The sequence below is a fragment of the Chanodichthys erythropterus genome, chromosome 19, assembly GCF_024489055.1.
Source record: "Chanodichthys erythropterus isolate Z2021 chromosome 19, ASM2448905v1, whole genome shotgun sequence".
Classification (NCBI taxonomy): Eukaryota; Metazoa; Chordata; class Actinopteri; order Cypriniformes; family Xenocyprididae; genus Chanodichthys; species Chanodichthys erythropterus.
The window spans coordinates 27,289,134-27,309,380 of record NC_090239.1 but is presented as its reverse complement, the minus strand read 5'-3'; the positions used below and the strand labels follow the sequence as shown (position 1 = coordinate 27,309,380).

Here is a 20,247-nt window from a genome sequence, read left to right as displayed (position 1 = left end):
CGATCAAACGTGCTTCAGGCCAGTCAGACAAAAAAGCAAGCTCAGCGAACTCCTCCACATACCTCTCCAGCGAACGACCCACCTGTAAGAGTCCAATGCGCCGCTCACCAGCTGTCCAGGATGAGAGAGGCATGGGAGAAGTTGGAGCCCGGGAGAAGAAGGAAGCTTCCATCCTTTTTTTCTTTTCTGTGGAAAATCCGGTGGTTTAAAGGTCCGTTCTTCTGTTACGGATGCTGGTGCAGAGAGACGAGGCAGATACGGATTTCCACAATACATATAGATCTTTACTTAAACAAGGCAGGAACACCAACATACAACATTAACACAACAGAGAACGGACGAGGAGTGAAGGGAGTGAGTGCAATATATGGGAGTGCTGACAATAGAGTCCAGGTGCAGGTGATGAGTGAAGATGAGGAGCAGACAAGGGAAGTGAGTGCAGGTGTGGAGAACAGGAGGATGATGGGAAATGGAGTCCAGGGGAACAAGGGATCCGTGACATTAGGGTCAGTAATTTCATTCTAATGGCAATTAATAAGTCCTTTTCATTGCCATTAGAGTGCAATTACTGACTCTAAACCCCTTTTCCCTACAGTACGCCAATAGGGTAGTATGTCTGAATGTATAGTATTCGAAAAACAGCAGGCAAAAAGTCCCCAAATGACATTCATACTATACAGAACATCCTTTTTTAACAGTTGTGAAGTAAGTTCAAATTAAAATGTAGTACCTATTCAGACAGTATGCGATTTTGGACACAGCGATGGTCGCGTCCGGTGTAGACAGCCTCAAGCTGTTGCAGCACCATGCAACACAGCAACTGTTGCTTCCCGTGTAGACACAATGTTAGAAATTTGTAATAAAAAATGATACGGTATGCTTTACTGGGCTTTTTCATGACCTACAGTTTCTTTATATTCTAGCTGTCATGTATGTTCGATGCAACTCATATGTGGATGTCCTGAAATACACAGGTCAGTTCTTTTGCGGTAACAAGCGCTGTGAGAATAAGGAGGGTCTGAAGAGCTGGGAGGTGAATTTTGCCTATGTGGAGCATGGGGAGAAGAGGAACGCCCTGGTGAAACTGCGTAAGTACCAGAGCTGCGTCGACCATGTGGCCGTCTAAACCTTGCATGCTGTAATCCCCTCCGCTCACAGGACACAGGGGTAGAGCTAATCTAATCAGCGTGGATTTAGGGAAGCCCATGTCTGTTTGTGAGACTCTAGATTTTACTGTTATTAATATAGCATGCTTACCGTTAATGAAGTAAGGACGCTACTTTACCTCAACTGTCTACAGTGCATTAAAAACCTTTTTAAATATTATATAGTAAGTATAGTGTACTAAATTGGAGTCTAAAAGTCTGAAACTACATTGTAGATCTGGGATTCTAAATCTAATTTAAACCTGGAAAAAGCTTTTAGCATTCTGATTTAAAAAAACAAACAAAAAAAAAACATGAAGACTTAAAGGGATAGTTCACCAAAAAATGAGAATTCATACAGTTTTGTAACAATGTGAGGGTGAGTAAATGACAGGATTTTGGGTGAACTATCCCTTTAAGTTTAGATCTATGCTCAAAACTGTGATGTGACAGTTAACATTAAGAAACTGAGAAAAAAAAATAGACCCCACTGTAAATAGTTTACTCAGCTAGTTTTTTCCCAACCAACATTATTAAGACATTAGTAATGTTGCATTCAATGTCAAATTTGACCTAAAGCATTTTTAACTGAGATCAAATCAACTGAATTTGTTTCAACCCTTATAAATATTGATATATCACATTATTTTCAAGGTCTGTGTCCAGAGTGCTCCTACAAACTTAACTATCATCACAAGTAAGAGCATTCAAACATTACAAACACAATTGAATGTTCAGAGATCTTTAAACTGGCTGGAAACCTTGAAACTTAAACTCTGTTCCAGGAGAAAGGAAGTAACGGTGAAGAAGAGACGGCGATCGAAAGAGAACGTGGACAAGTCACTCATTAAGAAATCCAAATCGTCCCACTCCAGAAAGCACAAGCGCAAAGACAAACGGAAACACAAAAAGAGGCGCAAAGGCAAGCACATTTTCATTGCATATCAAGCCTCCAAACATTTCCAAGATGTGGCTTGTTTGAACAGCATTCCACTGCATGTCTATGCTTAACTTTTGTGCCGGTGTTTTGTAGTCTAGTTAAAGTCTTTAAAAGAGAACCTATCATGGATAATGATTTAAAGTATTTTGACACAAATGAATGCCTTTCCTAAGGTAGATTAAGCACATTCGCCAACTAATTTTTGTTTCCCCCAAATTAACACTTGGTTTAAATTCTAGGTTTTATATTGACAAAAGCTGTTTGTTAAAAAAAACAAAAAACAAACAAACATTTTTTCTGTACAGAATACTCATCTTCAAGCTCAGAGGAGTCTCAGGGGTCAGATAAAGGTATGTACACACCTTTTTCCCCTCTTTCCCTCAATAATGACGAATGGCCCTCATCTAGTACCCTCAGGCAGAGAATGTACTCTCTATACCCTAATAAACATGTTCAGACCTCTAAAACAACTGCAATATTCACATAAATCATGTTACAGAAGATTTTGGGTGGGATCATTTAAATCACTGACTTAAAAGGGATAGTTCACCCAAAAATGAAAATTATCCCATAATTTACCCCCACCCTTAAGCCAATCTTCTTTCTACGGAAGAGGATTAGGGCCAAGCAATAAAAAAAAAAAAAAAAAAAAACATCTTGAGATTAAAGTTGTTCAATTTAAAAAAAAAAAAAACTCATTAAATTTCGAGAAAAAAGTCGAAATAAAATGTTGAGAATAAACTCGTTAAATTACAAGAAAAAAACTTGTTAATTTTAGAGAAAAAAGTTGAGATAAAATGTTGAGAAAAAACCCATTAAATTATGAGAAAAAAACTTGTTAAATTTAGAGAAAAAAGTCGAGATAAAATGTTGAGAATAAAGTCATTAAATTACTAGAAAAAAGTCGTTAAATTACGAGAACAAATTCGTTAAATTTCGAGAAAAAGTCGAGATAAAATGTTGAGAAAAAACCCATTAAATTATGAGAAAAAAACTTGTTAAATTTAGAGAAAAAAGTCGAGATAAAATGTTGAGAATAAAGTCATTAAATTACTAGAAAAAAGTCGTTAAATTACGAGAACAAATTCGTTAAATTATGAGAAACATGTTTACATGAAGCATTTAATGAATTTGTTCTCATAATCTAACGACTTTTTTCTCGTAATTTAATGACTTTATTCTCAACATTTTATCTCGACTTTTTTCTTGAAATTTAACAACTTTAATCTTGAGATGGTTTTATTTTTTTATTATTGCTTGGCCCTAATCCTCTTCCGTATCTTTCAGTCAATCAGAGTTATATTAAAAAATATTCTGGCTCTTCCAAGCTTTATAATGAGAGTGAATAGTAACCAAGATTTTGAAGCCCAAAAAAAGCACATCCATCCATCATAAAAGTAATCCATATGGCTCCAGGAGGTTAATATGCGTCCATCAATACGTCATGCATCAGGTCAAAGTTTATAAAGTTATAAATATGGATATGTTTCTTACAAAAACGCATCGCTTCTTATCAGAAGGCCTTTATCAACCCTACTGGAGCTGCATGGATTACTTTTATGATGGATGAATGGATGCGCTTTTTTGGGCTTCAAAATTTTGGTTACTGTTCACTCCCATTGTAAAGCTTGGAAGAGCCAGAATATTTTTAAATATAACTCTGACTGTGTTTGGCTAAAAGAAGAAAGTCATATATACACCTAGGATGGCTTGAGGGTGAGTAAATTATAGGATAATTTTTATTTTTTGGGTGAACTATTACTTTAAATATTATACTTAGGCATGTAACTCTCCCCATACTCAGTAGTTCTTTTACTACAATACTTTCATCAGCCAAAAATCCTGATATGTGTCTAATGTGTTGTATGTTCCAGATGCAGAGAGTGAGGATGAAGAAGAAGAGGGTCCTTCAGAATCAGACCACTGGAGAGGTCCAGCTCCCACTGTGGAGGAGAAATCACGGTGAGAATATCATCATTATTATGTGTTGTACTACAATGTGGAGTATATACAAACACAAATATGGTGAAAGTGTCTGTAAATCTTTCTGAAATAGTGCACTGACAAACCTGATGTGTTTGATTCTCTTTCAGGGAGGAAGAATTCGATGAGTATTTTGAAGACATGTTTCTCTGAGTCTAGGAAAGGAGGATCCAAAAGAATCCCATTCCTACATTTCTTTTTATGTACTTTTTTTTTTTTTTGTTGGAAGAAGAAGAAGTTTTTTTATGTATACTTTTTACTGGTCCTCATTCAAGTAGAAATAATTTCATATGAAGAATCTTATACATGTATTTGCAAAACACATCAGGCCTTATTCATAAAACATTACTAGAATTAATATATATGCACACAATGCAACAATTTATGTAACAATACGTTTACATGAGGCCTATAATGTTTACCTCTCAGATATTTATCATTGAGAGATATTTGGGTTTCCAGTAAGTACAGTAAAAGATTTTAGTTTTGCATCAGTGTCAATAAAAACATTGCAGGAATCCATAGCAACTTAACTATTTATTGAGTTTACAATCAGACACTATCAAGTGTTTGTATCATCTGACCCATTAAAAGTTGACAGAATGACTGATGTGTCAGATTTTCACTGTCACTTTTGCCTGCACAAAATCGCCATCGCATTAGCACCAACTATTGGATTTCTGAAATAGACTGACTTTCTATTTGATACCTCTCACATCAAACTTACATGGTCACAGTAGACTATCACACTGTCCAGGGCCTCAGATTTCCCGACTGTGGCGGCCAGTCAATCAATGTGAAGAATCAGTCAGGTGGGGTCAGAAAACCTTTTGTTCAATCTGGTCTGTGTCTATTACTCCTATATATAGACAGATGCCCATGTTTCTGTATTTCCACAAAATGTAAAATGACAAATGAGGTGTAGTTCTAAAAGTTGAACATGAAGCGTTTTGCTCGATATTGCTCGATCCACTGAGAGAGAAAAGTCGTTTGTCTCAGCTGTCAGCCAATTACCTGAGCCTCTTTACCTGGGGATGATCCAGCTTTATTAGGTAATCCACTGCATGATAAAAAAAGTCATGAGAGCTTCCTGACATGCCCTCTAAGCAACCTGACAGAACTGTGCGTTCACAGAGACCTCAGACTAACAGTAGATGTGGTCAAAGACTACTCGAAACTCCAGAAGCTCTGAATAATGTGTTTATTTGTTCACATGACATAATTTACAGTATCTTATATGTGCATTCAGTAAATAAGAGGATCAGATATCAGTTCGATGCTCACTCCAAAAGATTTGATACACAAGCCTAACAAAGTGTACAAACCATAAACCTGAGATGAGATTTACTCACTTTTGGCCTCTTCTGTCTGATCTAGATTTAGAGGGTTTGACATTTAAGAGCAGTCAGTAGTTCCAGTGAAGTTATTTAGACCGCCGTGGCCCCTGTTATTGGATTAAAGGCCTTAACTGATTTTTCTAACAAGCGGATGTTGCATAAGAATTTCATTTGTTAGTACATTTACTACATCTCTTCAGTGGTCGTTTTATAGAGGCTATATACATTTGTTTGGTTGGTCAAATCGGGGCCTAGTAGTTTTCCTAAAGCAGAGCATAATGACCTATTTTTGAACAGTTCGTTCACTAGTTCAAATGTTACCGCTGTCATCAAATTCTCAAAAGATCAGAAAAAGGAGACTTTGACCTTACAAATTGGGTTAGTGCCTTCTGCCAGAGGAGATATCTAGAGGCTTCAGCAGTCTGCTTTAAATAAGCATGGTATTTAAAGATTAAAACTGAGTGAATCTCAGGAGCTGCTCCCCCATCAAACTCACTTCAAATCCCCTTATAGGTTCAAGAACTGCCCGTTCCCTCTTGCCTTGTTACTGCATATGATGTACTTTCTTTAAATATTCCCTGACATCTCGTGTCTCCATAGAATACAACTTCGAATACGTTTGGTATAAACAAATATCTCTATGTTATCAATTGATATTCTATGTAATACGCTCAATGTTATACTTTCGATAATACGTTATGGTTAAAAACTATGTGCAATGCTTATAGGTATCATTAAAAGATTAAAGAACAAACATCAAAGTTCTGGTCAGAAATGTTTCTCCACAGCTGAAACGTTCCCAAATACATAATCCATTGACACAGAATTAGCCGTTTCACCTTCTCATCTTCCTTAAAGAACAAAAAAGTAGAAAAGTGTTTGCATCTTTTAAGAATTCGAACGTCCTGTATCGTATCCATCCAAACACAACTGCGACAAGCAAACGCAAATGCAACAAGGGGTTAACGCTGCAAATCAAGAGATGTTTAGCATTAGCAGTGCCATCGCCCCTTTGAGCAACTCGGTGTAAAAGACTTGTAGCATGAGATCTTTGTGCTTTTTACAAAGCTTTTGCTAATAAGCCATCGGCCATTTTCTAAAAGCTTATTCAAACGAGTTGGTCCTTCAACTCTAAACAAAGCAACTGATATGTATTAAAATGTTTTTCAGTAGTTTAAAGGTGAAGTGTATAGTTTTATGGGATGTTAAAATACTTTCTCCCCTGTTAAATATACAGAGAAAGCTATAAGCGAGCCATTTGTAAGTTAATTTAACCCAAAAAAGGCGCCATCAAAACAATAAACAGCCTGGCAACAGCAACACCATTGGAGTTTGTTTGGGGGCAGGGCTATCTGTTTGTTTAACCAATTGCAGATTGGGGGGGGTGTTCAGGAAACTTGTTAAAAATCCCATTTGGTAGCACAGAAAATACACACTTCACCTTTAAATGGGAGGGAATTCATGAAAAGAAGATAAATCTAATTGGAAGCTTCTAAGATCATTTTACAGAGAAGCTAAACACAAAATGATTCAGGAATCATTTGAGAAGTATGCTATTTTGATAAATTAGTTATTGCTCTAATTCATAATGCCAGAACTGTTATGAACTCAAAAGCCATACTCAAAGTCATTGAACATTTGTATAGAGTTGTGTTTTGGCCACCACTGTGTGGCAAATGTAGTAGTTGCATATGCATTACTTCCTCCGACGTAGTTTTATATGTGAAAAGGTACAGTCAAGGTGAAATCAGCGATTAGGAACAAGCATGAAATTGTCTATATTGTGAAAATTAGCTGGTGCTCTAGGCTGGCACCCCATCAGAAAGAGAATCTGACAGGTACAGTTCTTCCATTTCTGGTGAATGCCTACATGTGCACTTGGAGAAGGTACGTCCGAGGAAATGAGATGGAGGAAGCTGGTGAAAATGTAGTGATCCTAGGAGCACATTTCACCTCCCTCTACATGTTTGCCAGCTGGCCCAGACTTCTCTGTGGTTCTGAATTTCTGGTGGATGATGTTTAAAATATGGTGCAGGTTTTGGATTTTCCTCCCTCACCTCCATCCTCACCACCAACTGCATGAGTGAAGAAAAGCGAAAAAACAGGGTAAGAGAAAATTCCTGTAGTTGATGTAACAGGTTATGTCATGTACGTTTGTTCCCCAAGGCTACGAGGATTAGCATAAGATATCCTGTATACACATGCTTTCAACATAGTCAGGTTAGACGAATAGTTTATGCGGATTAAAACGAGGCTGTGATAGATAGACTTTCAAGCTTTAAAAAAAGCATGAGCGGTATGAAATGGCAATTCTTGCCATGTTCATATCCGGTTCCCTCATCATTTCCTTTCCTTCATCCACTATCCCTGTCTATAAAAGTGCCAAAAAGGACAACGACTGTACCTTTTTTAGCCTCCTCCTCTAGTCGCTTCCGTTCGTTCTCCAAAGCGTCTACTTTTGCTTGGTAAATATCAGCCAGTTCCTTCCAGTGGACCCTGTTGTTGTTCAGGCCATCAAACATAGGAGTGATCTCTTTGTGGAACCTTGAAAATTCCTGTATGAAAAAAGAGGCCTGTTACTGCAAGCATCCACAAGCCCACCAGTAATTGGCAATCCATCATTCCCTGTCAGAACATTTTAGCAATGTTGTGCTGACATTCCAGGACAGGCCATTATAGACAGTCGCCCCATTTTCTGCTTACACGAATGTCTGTGCAAAAACCAAATTGATTCCAGCTTGACAGTGTGATGGACTTACCTTGTATACAAATGAGCACACGAAGTCAATGAAACCACACTGCATCTTAGGAAGTTCATCCGACTTGTTTCTGTCCATCATGGGCTGAGAAGAGATTCAAAACATATATATTCTCATTCAGGCACTAGTTTTCTTACAATGCAACCTTTCTAAAACCAAAAGCAGAACTAGATGAAACTGATCTCCTCAAACTCACAATGGGTTGTTGATCCAGCACAGTCCTTTCCAGATCTCCCTGCTCCCAGAATTCAGCTGCCACCATGAGAGCCACCTTCAGAAAAAAGCGCCATTAGTTCACAGTAAACCATGGACTGGATAATCCTGACCATGAATAACCACAGCTGCACATACTTTGCTCTGGACTTCCCATGGTTTGGTAATGGCAGACAAGTCGCAACCGGTCATCATCATTGCCCTGTTTGGAATCAAACAACACATCAACGCTCGATTCAGTATTTTCTTTAAGTAGTAGAAGTGATGCTTACATAATGATTTCCTTCCTAATGGGATTGTTGGCCACATAGGCGACCGCTTCCTTCTCATCACTCATTGGTTCGGTGGCATCAACAATCTTCTGGAACATGGTCCTTTTTCTGTTTTGGGAAAGAAAACGAGACCATCATCAGTGTGATATTTTCAAGAGTTCTCATAGATATTACTCTCCACTTGAGGTGAAGAGATGCTCTTGAGCGCTTACTTGAAATACAAGGCCAGGTCAGTCGCAATGATGCAGACATCATGCAAGTGCTGGACAGTCTCAAACTGGCGTTTCTGCAGACTTTGGAAAATATTAACATTCTGTAAAAGAGCAAAAAAAAATAACAACGTTGGCCTGGTTATTGCTTTAAACTCTGGAGCACTTGCACTTTGTGTCCTAACAAACCTCTTCTGCCATCAGTGTCTTGCTGTATTCAAGATGGTGCCTTTCCAAGATGGAGGATCCATGAAGCTTCGCCAGAGGCGATCCGCTCCTACATTGGAAATGGATTGTGAGCAAAATGTCTTCCTTGGTTTGTTGGAAAATATTAGTAGTAATATATATATACTAAATTACTTTGTCTGGTAGAGATTGTTGGTACCCCTGTGGTCAATATCGTGACAGAATGCAGCCGCTACCATCGCAAAGGCATCAAGGTCTGTGTAGTATCTTCTCAGCTTTCCGGTCTGTTAGGCAAGCAAACAATATTCAATATTTTGACCTCTTTAATGGTAAATAACATGATGTGTGGACTAAAAACACTCACTTGCAGAAGACAGAACATGGTCTGGCCCACATTAAACCCATGCCTCCAGTTATGGTAAGTGATATCTCTGTAGCCCTTTCGTACGGTGTACATCCATCTAGTCAGGACCTGGTGAAAGTGTAGATGGCATTTAAGTTTCATCCCAAAAGTGAAGAAAGATGCCATTCTATTGATTTCACAAACTGTTTCATTCATTTATGTATATTAAGTTGTAGCCAGGTCCATGTTTTTGCAATGGCTGGAGAATATGTAAAACTTTGTGAATGTAAAACTTTTGTGAAATCTGCTGAGCTTTCTTTGTAGATCTGGTCGTTGCTAATCACCTGCCAAATAAACATAAGCTAGTAATAAGATGAGTGCTACTTGGAAAATCAGCTTTACACTACTCTTCTCAATCCATTCACTTCCATTCACACGCATGTGAATGCTGGAAACTGGAAATGCTTATTTTGTGCAAAGAAGTGTTACATTACGCCAAGTTCAAGTATCACGTGAAGACGTGACCAAAAGAATGATAAGTAAGTCATGGCATGACCTCTTAGCTGAATTGAAAGAACACAAACTTTGGTAACACTTTAGTTTAGAGTCCACTTCTTGCTAGTAACTTGTTGCTTATTAGCATGCATATTACTAAGATATTGGCTGTTTATTAGTACTTATAAAGCACATATTAATGTCTTATTCTGCATGGCCATATTCTATATCCCTTAATCCTACCCAACACCTGAAACTTAACAACTACCTTACTAACTATTAATACGCAGCCATTAGGAGTTTATTGAGGCAAAAATCGCAGTTAAAGGTGTAATATGTAAGATTTTCTGTCCACTAGAGGTCGCTAGAGGCCTATTCAAAACAAAGGCGTGGCTCGATGGCGCCAAGTTTGAGTGCGGAATTTTAGGACATGTGGTCTTCACCTCACAGTCGGTGGAAAAGAATTGGGATGGGACTCGGGAAGAAATCAGGTTCATGGATGAGATTATTAACGTTACTGTAGTATGAAGCAGAGCAGGTCGAGAGTTGTGGGAGCTGAACGAGGCCACTGGAGCGATTGCCAACACACGCCGCGAGCAGTGGAACTTTTGTTATGCCGCAGTCGCCGGCACTGCTTCTGCTTTTCCGGTCATGAGTATGAGGTAACGCAGCTCTGTTTATCATATTAGATACATTTGAGAGTGTTGAAAATGTTATAACGTTATCTGTGCATTTGCTCGGCTGATATGAGACACTTCTTGCAACTGCAGGAAGCTATATCGATTTTTGAATATCATATTAAATGCTGAATGGTTGATAAATGGCATGCAATTCATTTTAAAACGTATTGTATGATGGAGAAAATGTTGTATTACTGTTACTAAAAATAAAGCTGCATCTGATGATGCTATGTTAGCAACTTCACAAAATAGTGTTGTTCTCTGAGGCATGGTAAAGCATGGTACTCACAAAAAATCAAGTGAACAAAATATTTAACACCGGCGTAGTGGTTTTTGGATATTTTACTGCAAAATTCTTACATATTGCACCTTTAACAGTTAGCTAATAGACAGAATTGGACCCTAATCTAAAGTGTGATCCATACTTTCATTGAGGGAAAGTGGAGTAGATTGTATATTTTTTTCATTTTGGATTTATTGATTGCAGTGTCTGAAGAATTTTGCGTGCCCATAGTCTACTGTGTTAATGTGCAAATGCTTGGAAAGTCCAGTCTCACCTCTGCTGGCACTTTAAACTTCTCCACCACTCCGAGTTCAAAGAAACAGCGAATGCCACACTTGATAAGGTCAACCTCAGAGAGAGGAAAGTCACTAAAACTAAATTCTAGCAGATCAACGTCTTTGGCTTCTGGAATGTTGGCTCTCTGTGTGTTAAAATACAGGTAGATATATTAAAAATCAATCATATCATTGAACATATCAGATCAGTCTGTTCACTATAAATATATTGGTTTAGAGGGGGAAAAATCATACCAAGAGTTTGTACATTGCTTTCTGATCACAGTCCTCAGGGTTTTGGTCAAACTTCTCCTTGGTGTTCTGATAAGACAAAAAATGTTTAGTCAACACTATAAAACAGATTGCAGTTTCTTACAGAATGATGCCTCACTCACCAGAATCTGTTGGACTTCAGCTGGAGTGGCTTTGGTCTGATACATGACCATTTCCTGTGCAATATCTTTTTTCCACTCCATCCGGTTCAGTTTGTCATATGTGTCACAATTCAGTACAGACCATCCTAAGAACTGCGTTAGAGCCTGAAATGAAGCCCAAAAAACAGACGTTAGAGTCGCTGCACAAGATTCATGGAGCCAGAAGGATGGTGAGCATCTGACTCACTTCAGTTATTTGTTCATCCTGCTCGTCGAATGGCTTGCCGTCTTTTCGATTGAAGAAAGTGGCAATTCCCACAATCTCCTCTTTCTTGTTCACAATGGGAAGGGACAGGACGTTTTTGATGACGAAACCCAACTCGTCCACAGCTTCTTTCTGAAAAGTTGCCAAAAAAAGGCAAATTAAAACAGGTTTGTTAACAGTATGATCATTGGAAAAATCTTTACAGTCACCTTGCCAGTAAACTTATCAAAATTATGACCAAAATGAAGCTCAGTTTAAATCTATTTCGAAGGTAACAGGTTTGTGTCTATTTCAGGTGTGGATTAGGAATAATATGAGCTCTGAGAGGGATTGATCCCAGGATGGCTTACAGTACCTGGAATGTGAAGTAATCATCAGCAGCAACATTCATCATGTTACAAATCTACAGAAAGAGAAATAACACAAGATTTCTTCCATCAACATATGCAAGAAGATGGCAAGTAGTCATTTAACTCATTAAGTATCTAATTTAACTTGGGTTAAGTGATTATTTAACCTGGTTATCAAACAACTTTAGTCTAAGTGATTGCTTAAAGGCACAATGGTGAAAAATCAAACCAACCCTGAGCTGGTTTGCCACACTAGTCAAACATTATCAAACATTATCAACTGCATAGTTATGGATTTTGTTGAAGAAAATGCTTTGGACTTACAAAGCCATTTTCAGCCACGTAGGTGGGGAGGCCGCTAACAAGTGCCCAGTGGTCAACAGGAGGGTTCCTGGAAGCAGTAACATTCAAATTAGAGAGACTGGCATGCTAGTATGTTATGGGCAAAAGTATGTGGACACCCAAACACTTCACCCATATGTGCCTGTTGAGTATTTCACTTCAAAACTATTGGCATTAATAGTGAGTTTTGTCTAGACCACTCTTGTCTGGACCACACTTGGTGTTTTAGATATCAACCGATTTTGTTTTTTTACAACCAATGCCTATCCAATAACTGATATGCAGAACCGATATTTTATGATTTACTTCTGTTTTTGCTAAATTTCATCTTCATTTCACAATAAAAACAGCAATTTAGAACAGAACAGCAACAGAAGCAGCAACAACAATATTAATATTAACTGACCAAAGCATTTAAAGAGAGAATGTCACATTAAAAACATACATATTAACATAAGATGCTACATTTTGATGTTAAATCCACTATTGTTTTATAGAAATTTATATAAAACAACCCAAGTTGGGTTGAAAATAGACAAACCCAGCGATTGGGTTAAATGTTTGTCCAACCCACAGTTTTGTTTAACCAAACTATAGGTTGCAAATTAAAATCAGACACATAATTACTAGAGGCAACAATAATGAAGATTTATTAATAAGCAATTTAATACATGTTTATTGTTTAATTTTTATTCATTAAACTTATTAATAAATGTTAATCTATCAGATAAATTAATACATGTTAATTTCCATAATACTTTCATTTTAAGCAAGCAATACAGTATTTTTTTTTAAAAAAAATAGTTGAGTTCAGCAAAACTATCCAGCAGGTTGGGCAAATATTTAACCCAACTTCTAGGTTAAAACAACCCAATTTTTCAGTTTGTCCATTTTCAACCAAACTTGGGTTGTTTTTAACCCAGCATGTTTTAGAGTACAGTACAGTATTTAATGCAGTTACATCAGAAGCAACTACTTAAATTACAGAAAAATTAAGAGTAATCCCTTACTTTACTTTTTCAAGGGAAAAGTAATTAAATTACAGTAATTAATCACCTAGTAATGCATTACACCCAACACTGTTCATAAGCTCTCTCTGTCACCTGTGTTTTTAAACTCTCTGGGTTAAATGCTTATGTATCGGAAAAATTATCGGTCGATCTCTACAGTTCATCACAAAGGTGTTCATTGGGTTCAGGCCTTGAGCACAATTCTGTACAAGATTTGTTCTCACAGATATTACTCAATTAGCCAAGCTAGTTAGAAAATGTCCAAACAGTTTGCCCATGCAGTGTGTGTGTGGCAGAATACATGACGTATGAGTAAATAATGTTCTTTTTATCTATAAAAAAGATGCTTACGGTATAACTTTGATCTCTTCTTTGCTTTCTAGCAGATAATCAATGATCTTGTAGAAGATGATTTCCTGTTAGAAGAAACAAAAAGTTATAATAATCCTAGACAGCAATACTGACTTGTTTACCGAAGAGAAATAAGTTTGTTACCCTGCCATCAGGTGTCTTCGGGCCTTTGTACGGCTCCACATCTCCCAATTTAATCGGCCACTCATCGTAGAACTCCTAAACAATCAAAGCAAAGTCGAGCGTTTTATGAATCACTGATCAGTGACCAGATGGAGGATGTTCATGATACGTCACAAACCTTTTCTTTGGTCATGTCCAGGAGGCCGACAGAGTACCTCTCACACTGGAGGTAGGTCCTGACGGTGTACAGGGCCTTGTGAAACTGTCGCTCAATGTCTGTCAACTCTTCAAACACTTTGCTCGCAGACCATAGAAGAACCTGCGGAGGTGCTTTACAGTCAGAATCAAGTTTTAAATCACAGTCAAACATCATTAGGTGTTGTGGTCCATAGTGTTACCTGGCTTCTTCTAGACTCCACATTATACATGTATGTAGTGTAATGCTGTAGGGCGATGATTGTGCCGAAAGTGATGTACTTGGTGAAGAGCTGAAAAAAAAAAAAAAACACATTTACTTAGTCACCATGAAATCAAAGTTGAAAATTCTTATTTTTTTATGGAATATTCCAGTGTTTTTTTACAAATGATTTATCTGTGCACATCATTATTGTTCATAAATTTATCTCTTGCAACGACATCTCTTATCTGATGATGTTTACTGGCGCAAGGGCAGGACAACCTGTCACTCACATGACATCACAGCAATAGCAAACCACGGCCATCCAATTCATTCTTGATGGACAAAATCAAGTCCCGCCCTATGTTTTTTCTCGTTTGAGAAGTCGTTTCACTCAGATGTACATCACGATATGGAAGAAAGCACTATGGACACTTCATGATGACATTTTTGGTACAAAACATTAGCATAATTTCAGGAAAAAAGGACAATTTTTATGCCCTTTGTTAGTTAGCATAGAGATGTAAGAAGCAATGCTCACACCTTAGTCACTTTCAAACTGCTTCAAAAACTTTCTGTTGGTCAGTGCATGAACCAACTTGAATACGAGAGAAATGTAAACCCTAATGCCCAAAATACTTAATTGTTTTGAGTAGGAAAAACTTAAATTTAACAAATTTAAATTAGCTGTTATGAGTATTTAGAACTTTCTTTTTCTTTTGAGTTCACAACACTGACATATTTTAAGTAAACAACTGTTTCATTGTTTTGAGTTGTATGAACTCATTTCTTTTAATTTAGACGGACTTAAGTTTAACTGAAACTGGGCTGGGATTTTTATTTCCCAGCATGCTTTGCCCATGTCACTTGACAGGGAGAGTAAATGCTAAAATTAAGTGTTATATAATGTGTTTTTATGCAAAATTAATGGATAAGGGAGATTTAGTAGTGATTAATATTTTGTTATGCTAATTTAGAAGAGTTTCTGTTAATGTGGTGACAAGTGGCGCATGCTGCTTGGTTTGAGAACAGGGAAGTTATATGTTTTAAGTTGCTGTACTCTTTCATACCATGCTATTGTTAACATGTTAGCAAGATGGCATTTTCTGAATTTTCTTATTAGGGTTTACAGTGAAGTAAATAACTCATTTGATTTGGAAGACAATAAAAAAGTTAATTAACTAAATATTTATGTTAATTGCTATTAAAGTGTATGAGTTAGCTAACTCAGTACTTCAAGTTAGGAGCAGTTATCATACATGAGTACAACAAACTCAAAACTTGATAGTTCTGCTTACTAAAAATTGGGTACATCATAACTCAAAAAATTTGATGTAACTGATTACCTCAAATTTTTTTGAGTTAGCCCAATTTATTCAGGTTTACAGTGTTGAGAACTCTTTTTTTTCCATCGCGTAGATTCCTATCTATATTTTTCCTACGCCCCATGACCCTTTTGCGCAAATTATGGGAGTAACTTAAAGTCCTTGCGAACCGGAAGTCGCAAACTTTTTTCCAGTGTTGCGACGTATTACCAAGTGAAACGGAATATTGAATAGAGGGCAGAGTTTTACTTTAGTGCTCATCCTCTCCATCTCTCGCTCATAGCAGACTAACTGTTGGAGGGGAGTGGTTTAAGCGATTTCAACCCAAGCCGTCAAACTGACGTCATTTCAGAACGCCATTCCAGAGTGGAAGTAACTTTTCAGATTTTGATTAAAGATTACCACGACAAACAATTTTTTCTGTGTATTAACCTACACAGATTAATTGCTCACCACAAGACTAATAATATGCACTAACAAAGTAAATTTTGATTTCATAATGACGTTAATATCCATTAAATGGTAAAAAATTAGCATGAACTCAATAATAAGCATTTTCAAAAACTCGGTACAATGAGATGACATTATTCTCCTCAGTCCTAACCACTGAACATTAAAAAGAAATTTAAAAGTGTAAACGCATTAACAAATTACAACAGCAGACCATGAATAAGCTAGATTATTTCCGCAGCAATGTTTTGGATGTGTTAAATATATATCTGTATATTATGCATCATAAGTTGCCTTAATCAAAAATATTTATTAACTGGAACACTGAGTGATAATATTTCAAAGTGATTTCTGACAAAGTTCAATACATATTGCTTTAGAAATGTTTCAAGTAAACACTGCTAATAGGGATTAAAAGTGAAAATGAGAGATAATTCCATTTTAAAGCATCCGTGTGAAAACAAACCTGGAAAGAGGCGTGAGGATTTGATCAGAAAAAAATCTTTTTAGGGCCAGTACCGTGTCATACGAAGTGTTACATTATTCATACATTTGAAAATAGACCATGAACTGACAGAATGATTATTTGTAGTGCAGCCGTATGATTTCAAGTTTCAGTTTTTGAGCAGAACTTCCACATCCTCAACCCGGAAGTGCGTCGTCCCGCTAAATTTTGCCGAGCAACAGTAAATGTGACGCTCCTGAAAAAGTAGCGAACAATCTGGTCATGCCGTTTCAGCACAAACTTTGAGGTAGGTATCACATTTAATGATTTCTGCTTTACATCTGTATATTCATTGTGGATGTTTGAGGGGAAAAAAATCACATTAATGTCATATTTCAAGTAAAGTTAGCTTCTCATACTCACGTCTTCGTCTGCTTTGGAGAATTCATTTCCTCCTACTTTGTTTATTACCATAACCACACCAAGTACGTCTTTGCCGCTCATGAGGGGGGCAGCCAGCATGTTTTTAGTGGTGTATCCTGTCTGCTTGTCCACAAAGTCACTGAACCTGGGATTCTAAGATAGAAATACAGGGAAGTGTTGTATTCGTTAATGTTCAATACAGCTGTTTCATGACAAATTGGTTTTAAATAGCCTATAGATCGGTTAAAAACTACAAAATAGACTACATTAATCCATCCGCCATTTTAGACAGTATACATTCATGTGAAGACTCGTATTTAGAGTTAAAAATGAATCAAATGTTTATTTCCACAGAATTGAATATCATTATAAAGCTGATTCATGTAATTTGGTAACATTTTGAAAGCTTGTGTAACAAAATAAAGTAAAGGTATTTTGAATAATTATTATTATTTGGCCTACACATTTGGCCTGTTGTTGATGCATTGCTGAATACAGACTTTTTGAATTATTACAGTAACAACTTAATTTTTACACAGCCATAATAAGGGTGACAGTCATTAATTACAATGACCTCTTTTAATAAGGCATTTGGATTTTTTATCTTGTCACTGAGACTAATTCTGCCTCAGTTTACACTTCGGTGTTAAGTAATGAAGGTTAATACATTTAACCCTGTCTCAGACACTTAAGCTGAGGTTACACCAGTGTGCTATATGAAAGTATCTTTAATTATGTTCATTTTTATCATACTATTCAAATAATACTTTTATAAGTATGCTGGATGATGTCAGATGTGTATCATGTTCCTTAGTGAAGTAGAGTTTGTTGATTTTATTTTTAATTTTCAGTTTAAGCAATTTAATTTAGTATAAGCACAGCTTTAGTATTTGACATTTTCTCAAAGATTTAATAAATACTTTATAAATGGAATGAAAATCTTTGTATGTTACATTTCATTCTGCACTTATTTAGAAAGCATATTGTTCACTTTCACATTTTCCTTTTATAAATTATGAATCTTAATTATAAGTAAATAAGTGCTGATTTGACAAAAAAAAAAAAAAAAAAAAATCATTTGTCATTTGTTGCTAAATAATATCAACATGCAGCATGCTACCAGGAATACAGAAAATAAGCTGCTTTTCTGCAGGGGGTTGACTGATCTCAATGACCAGGGGACAGAAAAAGTTTAATCCTTTGTAAAACTAATGTTCGCCGTTCAAGTAACAGACTCTCCTAAGAAGCCTAAGAAGCTGTTTTGCTTACAACCTACTGTGTCTTTTTATAAACGATTGTGTGTGTAAAGCATATTAGAGATCTATAAATAGCGAAAACCCACTTGTGGCTTGAGGAGCTCTTTCTCCCTGAACTAAAAATGACTTTCTCTGCTGTATCCTAATGTAGTCTGGATGATTTAGTCATATTAATATTATAAAAATATTTTTGACTACAATAAAACCAGTTTATTTAGACGTTACCACATTAATAACATGTTTAGTTATTAATTAGAAATATAAAAACACTACTTAATGCCTTTTTAAAAAATGTTTTCTTCAATTTTGAACACAATTAAATTATAACACATTGCTAAATGCTAATTAAAAAACACACTAGGATTTTACAGTGGAAATTACAGTGGCTGAACATAAAGAATAACTAGATGTTTTATGCTAAATAAATAGGTAATAATAGGTGATAATAGGCAAGTTTTTACACACAAAAAACTCTTGCTATGTGATTTGTGGCATTTAAAAAATATTTTAAAATTTGATTGCAATCCTTATGTAAGTGAAAAAAGAATGCCTTAGAAGTTTCTGAATTACCAGCAATATATATTAACCCAGCCAACAAAATGTTTTGCAATGATGTTCTCATTAAGTTATGAAAATGTTATTTCTGAATGTTGTTTGAACGTTCAAAATGTCCAGTTTTTTAAATGTACTAAAAGCGTTTTTCTCGGTTAGTCAAACGTTAAGGGAACGTTACATTTGATCATTTTGCAAACATGATGGGAACATTACTTTTTAATGTTCTCTAAACGTTCTGAAACAAGTAGTAACACATAAAAAAACATCAGATGAACGTCCAACTAAAACATTAAAAAGAAACTTTGACGAATGATGTATAGATAATGATTTTGTGCTAACTTTTTAAAAAACATTATTAAATACCAGATAACATTGAACAAACATTCTATTAACGTTACAGAAAGAACGTTTGTTCGTAACTGTCAGAGAAATTTTGCCAAAACTTTCGCCAAAGTTCTGAGAATGTTCCCGCTATAAAACCTTACACTCAAAATAATTACTTGGTTTGAGTAGGACAAACTTAAATTAAACAAATTAGTTCAGTCAAATTAACTTTGATGAGTATTTAGAACTTTCTTTTTCTTTCAAGTTCACAGAACTGATTCTATTTCTGAACTATTTCATTGTTTTGAGTTTTATTAACTTATTTCTTTTAATTTAGACGAGCTTGAGTTTAACTAAAACTGGGCTGGGATTTCTATTTCTTAACTTAAACGTTTTGAGGCAACTCAGATTTTTTAAGTTTTGCAAACTTATTCAGGTTTACAGTGTATTAGCTGGAAACCCTTTCATTTTTTTTTTTATTTAATTTGTTATAATTTTGTTGTAAGTAATTGTTTTTTAAATATATACTTTTTTTCTCTTTCAGTGTATGCTGCTTGGATTTATTATGTTTGTGTTGAACACATTTGTTTATTATTTGCAGAATGTAATAAAGGTTTAAAAAAAATAACTAGGGGAGCTATGAAACACACCTTTACTACTTGTACTCACCTGTTTGACATCTGGAACATTAACTGATTTTTTGGTGGTTGCTATTTGACCAATTATGCCCATATCAGTAGGGAACACAATTTCAGACTGAGGGTTGACCAGGTTGGCCTCGTATTTTGAGGTAGGGGTGACATCGAAAAGACACGTAGCGAGCTCAGGAATGCCATTTCTCGCTCGGTATATGAAATAGCTGCAGCGGTCGGCGTTCACCAGCATACATATCCTCTGCAGGACCTTGTGCATGGCCTTTTCCATAATAGGCTGCGAATGCATTTCTGTGATCATGTCAAAGATGATTTTGGCCTCCTGGATTTGGCTGACATCCTTGAACGAGGTCGGATCTTTGATGTCAAGTTTCTCGCCAAAAGCGGCGGCGATGGCCTCGCATCGTATATTCTTGTCAAAATACTCTTTGGCGAACTGTGGGTTATTCTCCAAGTACTTTTCCACACTATCCTTGTCTGCCAT

At 36.3% G+C, this 20,247-nt stretch overlaps 2 protein-coding genes across 4 annotated transcripts in view; one reads left to right on the top strand and one right to left on the bottom strand.

The window, feature by feature from the left end:
- Positions 1-4,666, top strand: part of fra10ac1 (FRA10A associated CGG repeat 1) — a 19,521-nt gene extending 14,855 nt beyond the window's left edge. The window contains exons 9-14 of the mRNA XM_067368918.1: positions 975-1,088; positions 1,800-1,842; positions 1,931-2,067; positions 2,391-2,435; positions 3,960-4,047; positions 4,179-4,666. Of these exons, the coding sequence (XP_067225019.1) occupies positions 975-1,088; positions 1,800-1,842; positions 1,931-2,067; positions 2,391-2,435; positions 3,960-4,047; positions 4,179-4,221 (470 nt within the window). The 3' untranslated portion in view covers positions 4,222-4,666. The remainder of the gene's footprint in view (positions 1-974; positions 1,089-1,799; positions 1,843-1,930; positions 2,068-2,390; positions 2,436-3,959; positions 4,048-4,178) is intronic.
- Positions 1-20,247, bottom strand: part of pde6c (phosphodiesterase 6C, cGMP-specific, cone, alpha prime) — a 24,531-nt gene extending 4,284 nt beyond the window's left edge. The window contains exons 1-22 of one of the 3 annotated variants that reach the window (XM_067368916.1): positions 19,780-20,247; positions 16,976-17,128; positions 14,334-14,423; positions 14,114-14,254; positions 13,957-14,031; positions 13,813-13,877; positions 12,434-12,500; positions 12,115-12,162; positions 11,742-11,891; positions 11,516-11,659; positions 11,376-11,441; positions 11,120-11,266; positions 9,409-9,516; positions 9,219-9,328; positions 9,048-9,135; positions 8,862-8,962; positions 8,650-8,757; positions 8,516-8,579; positions 8,361-8,435; positions 8,165-8,248; positions 7,810-7,960; positions 5,264-7,480 (exon numbers count right to left, since the gene is read on the bottom strand). In XM_067368916.1, coding sequence (XP_067225017.1) covers positions 7,425-7,480; positions 7,810-7,960; positions 8,165-8,248; positions 8,361-8,435; positions 8,516-8,579; positions 8,650-8,757; positions 8,862-8,962; positions 9,048-9,135; positions 9,219-9,328; positions 9,409-9,516; positions 11,120-11,266; positions 11,376-11,441; positions 11,516-11,659; positions 11,742-11,891; positions 12,115-12,162; positions 12,434-12,500; positions 13,813-13,877; positions 13,957-14,031; positions 14,114-14,254; positions 14,334-14,423; positions 16,976-17,128; positions 19,780-20,247 — 2,559 coding nt within the window. In that variant the 3' untranslated portion in view covers positions 5,264-7,424. Of the gene's footprint in view, positions 1-5,263; positions 7,481-7,804; positions 7,961-8,164; positions 8,249-8,360; positions 8,436-8,515; positions 8,580-8,649; positions 8,758-8,861; positions 8,963-9,047; positions 9,136-9,218; positions 9,329-9,408; positions 9,517-11,119; positions 11,267-11,375; positions 11,442-11,515; positions 11,660-11,741; positions 11,892-12,114; positions 12,163-12,433; positions 12,501-13,812; positions 13,878-13,956; positions 14,032-14,113; positions 14,255-14,333; positions 14,424-16,975; positions 17,129-19,779 lie in introns of those variants that run through there. The other 2 variants (XM_067368917.1, XM_067368915.1) reach the window with 2 other exon arrangements.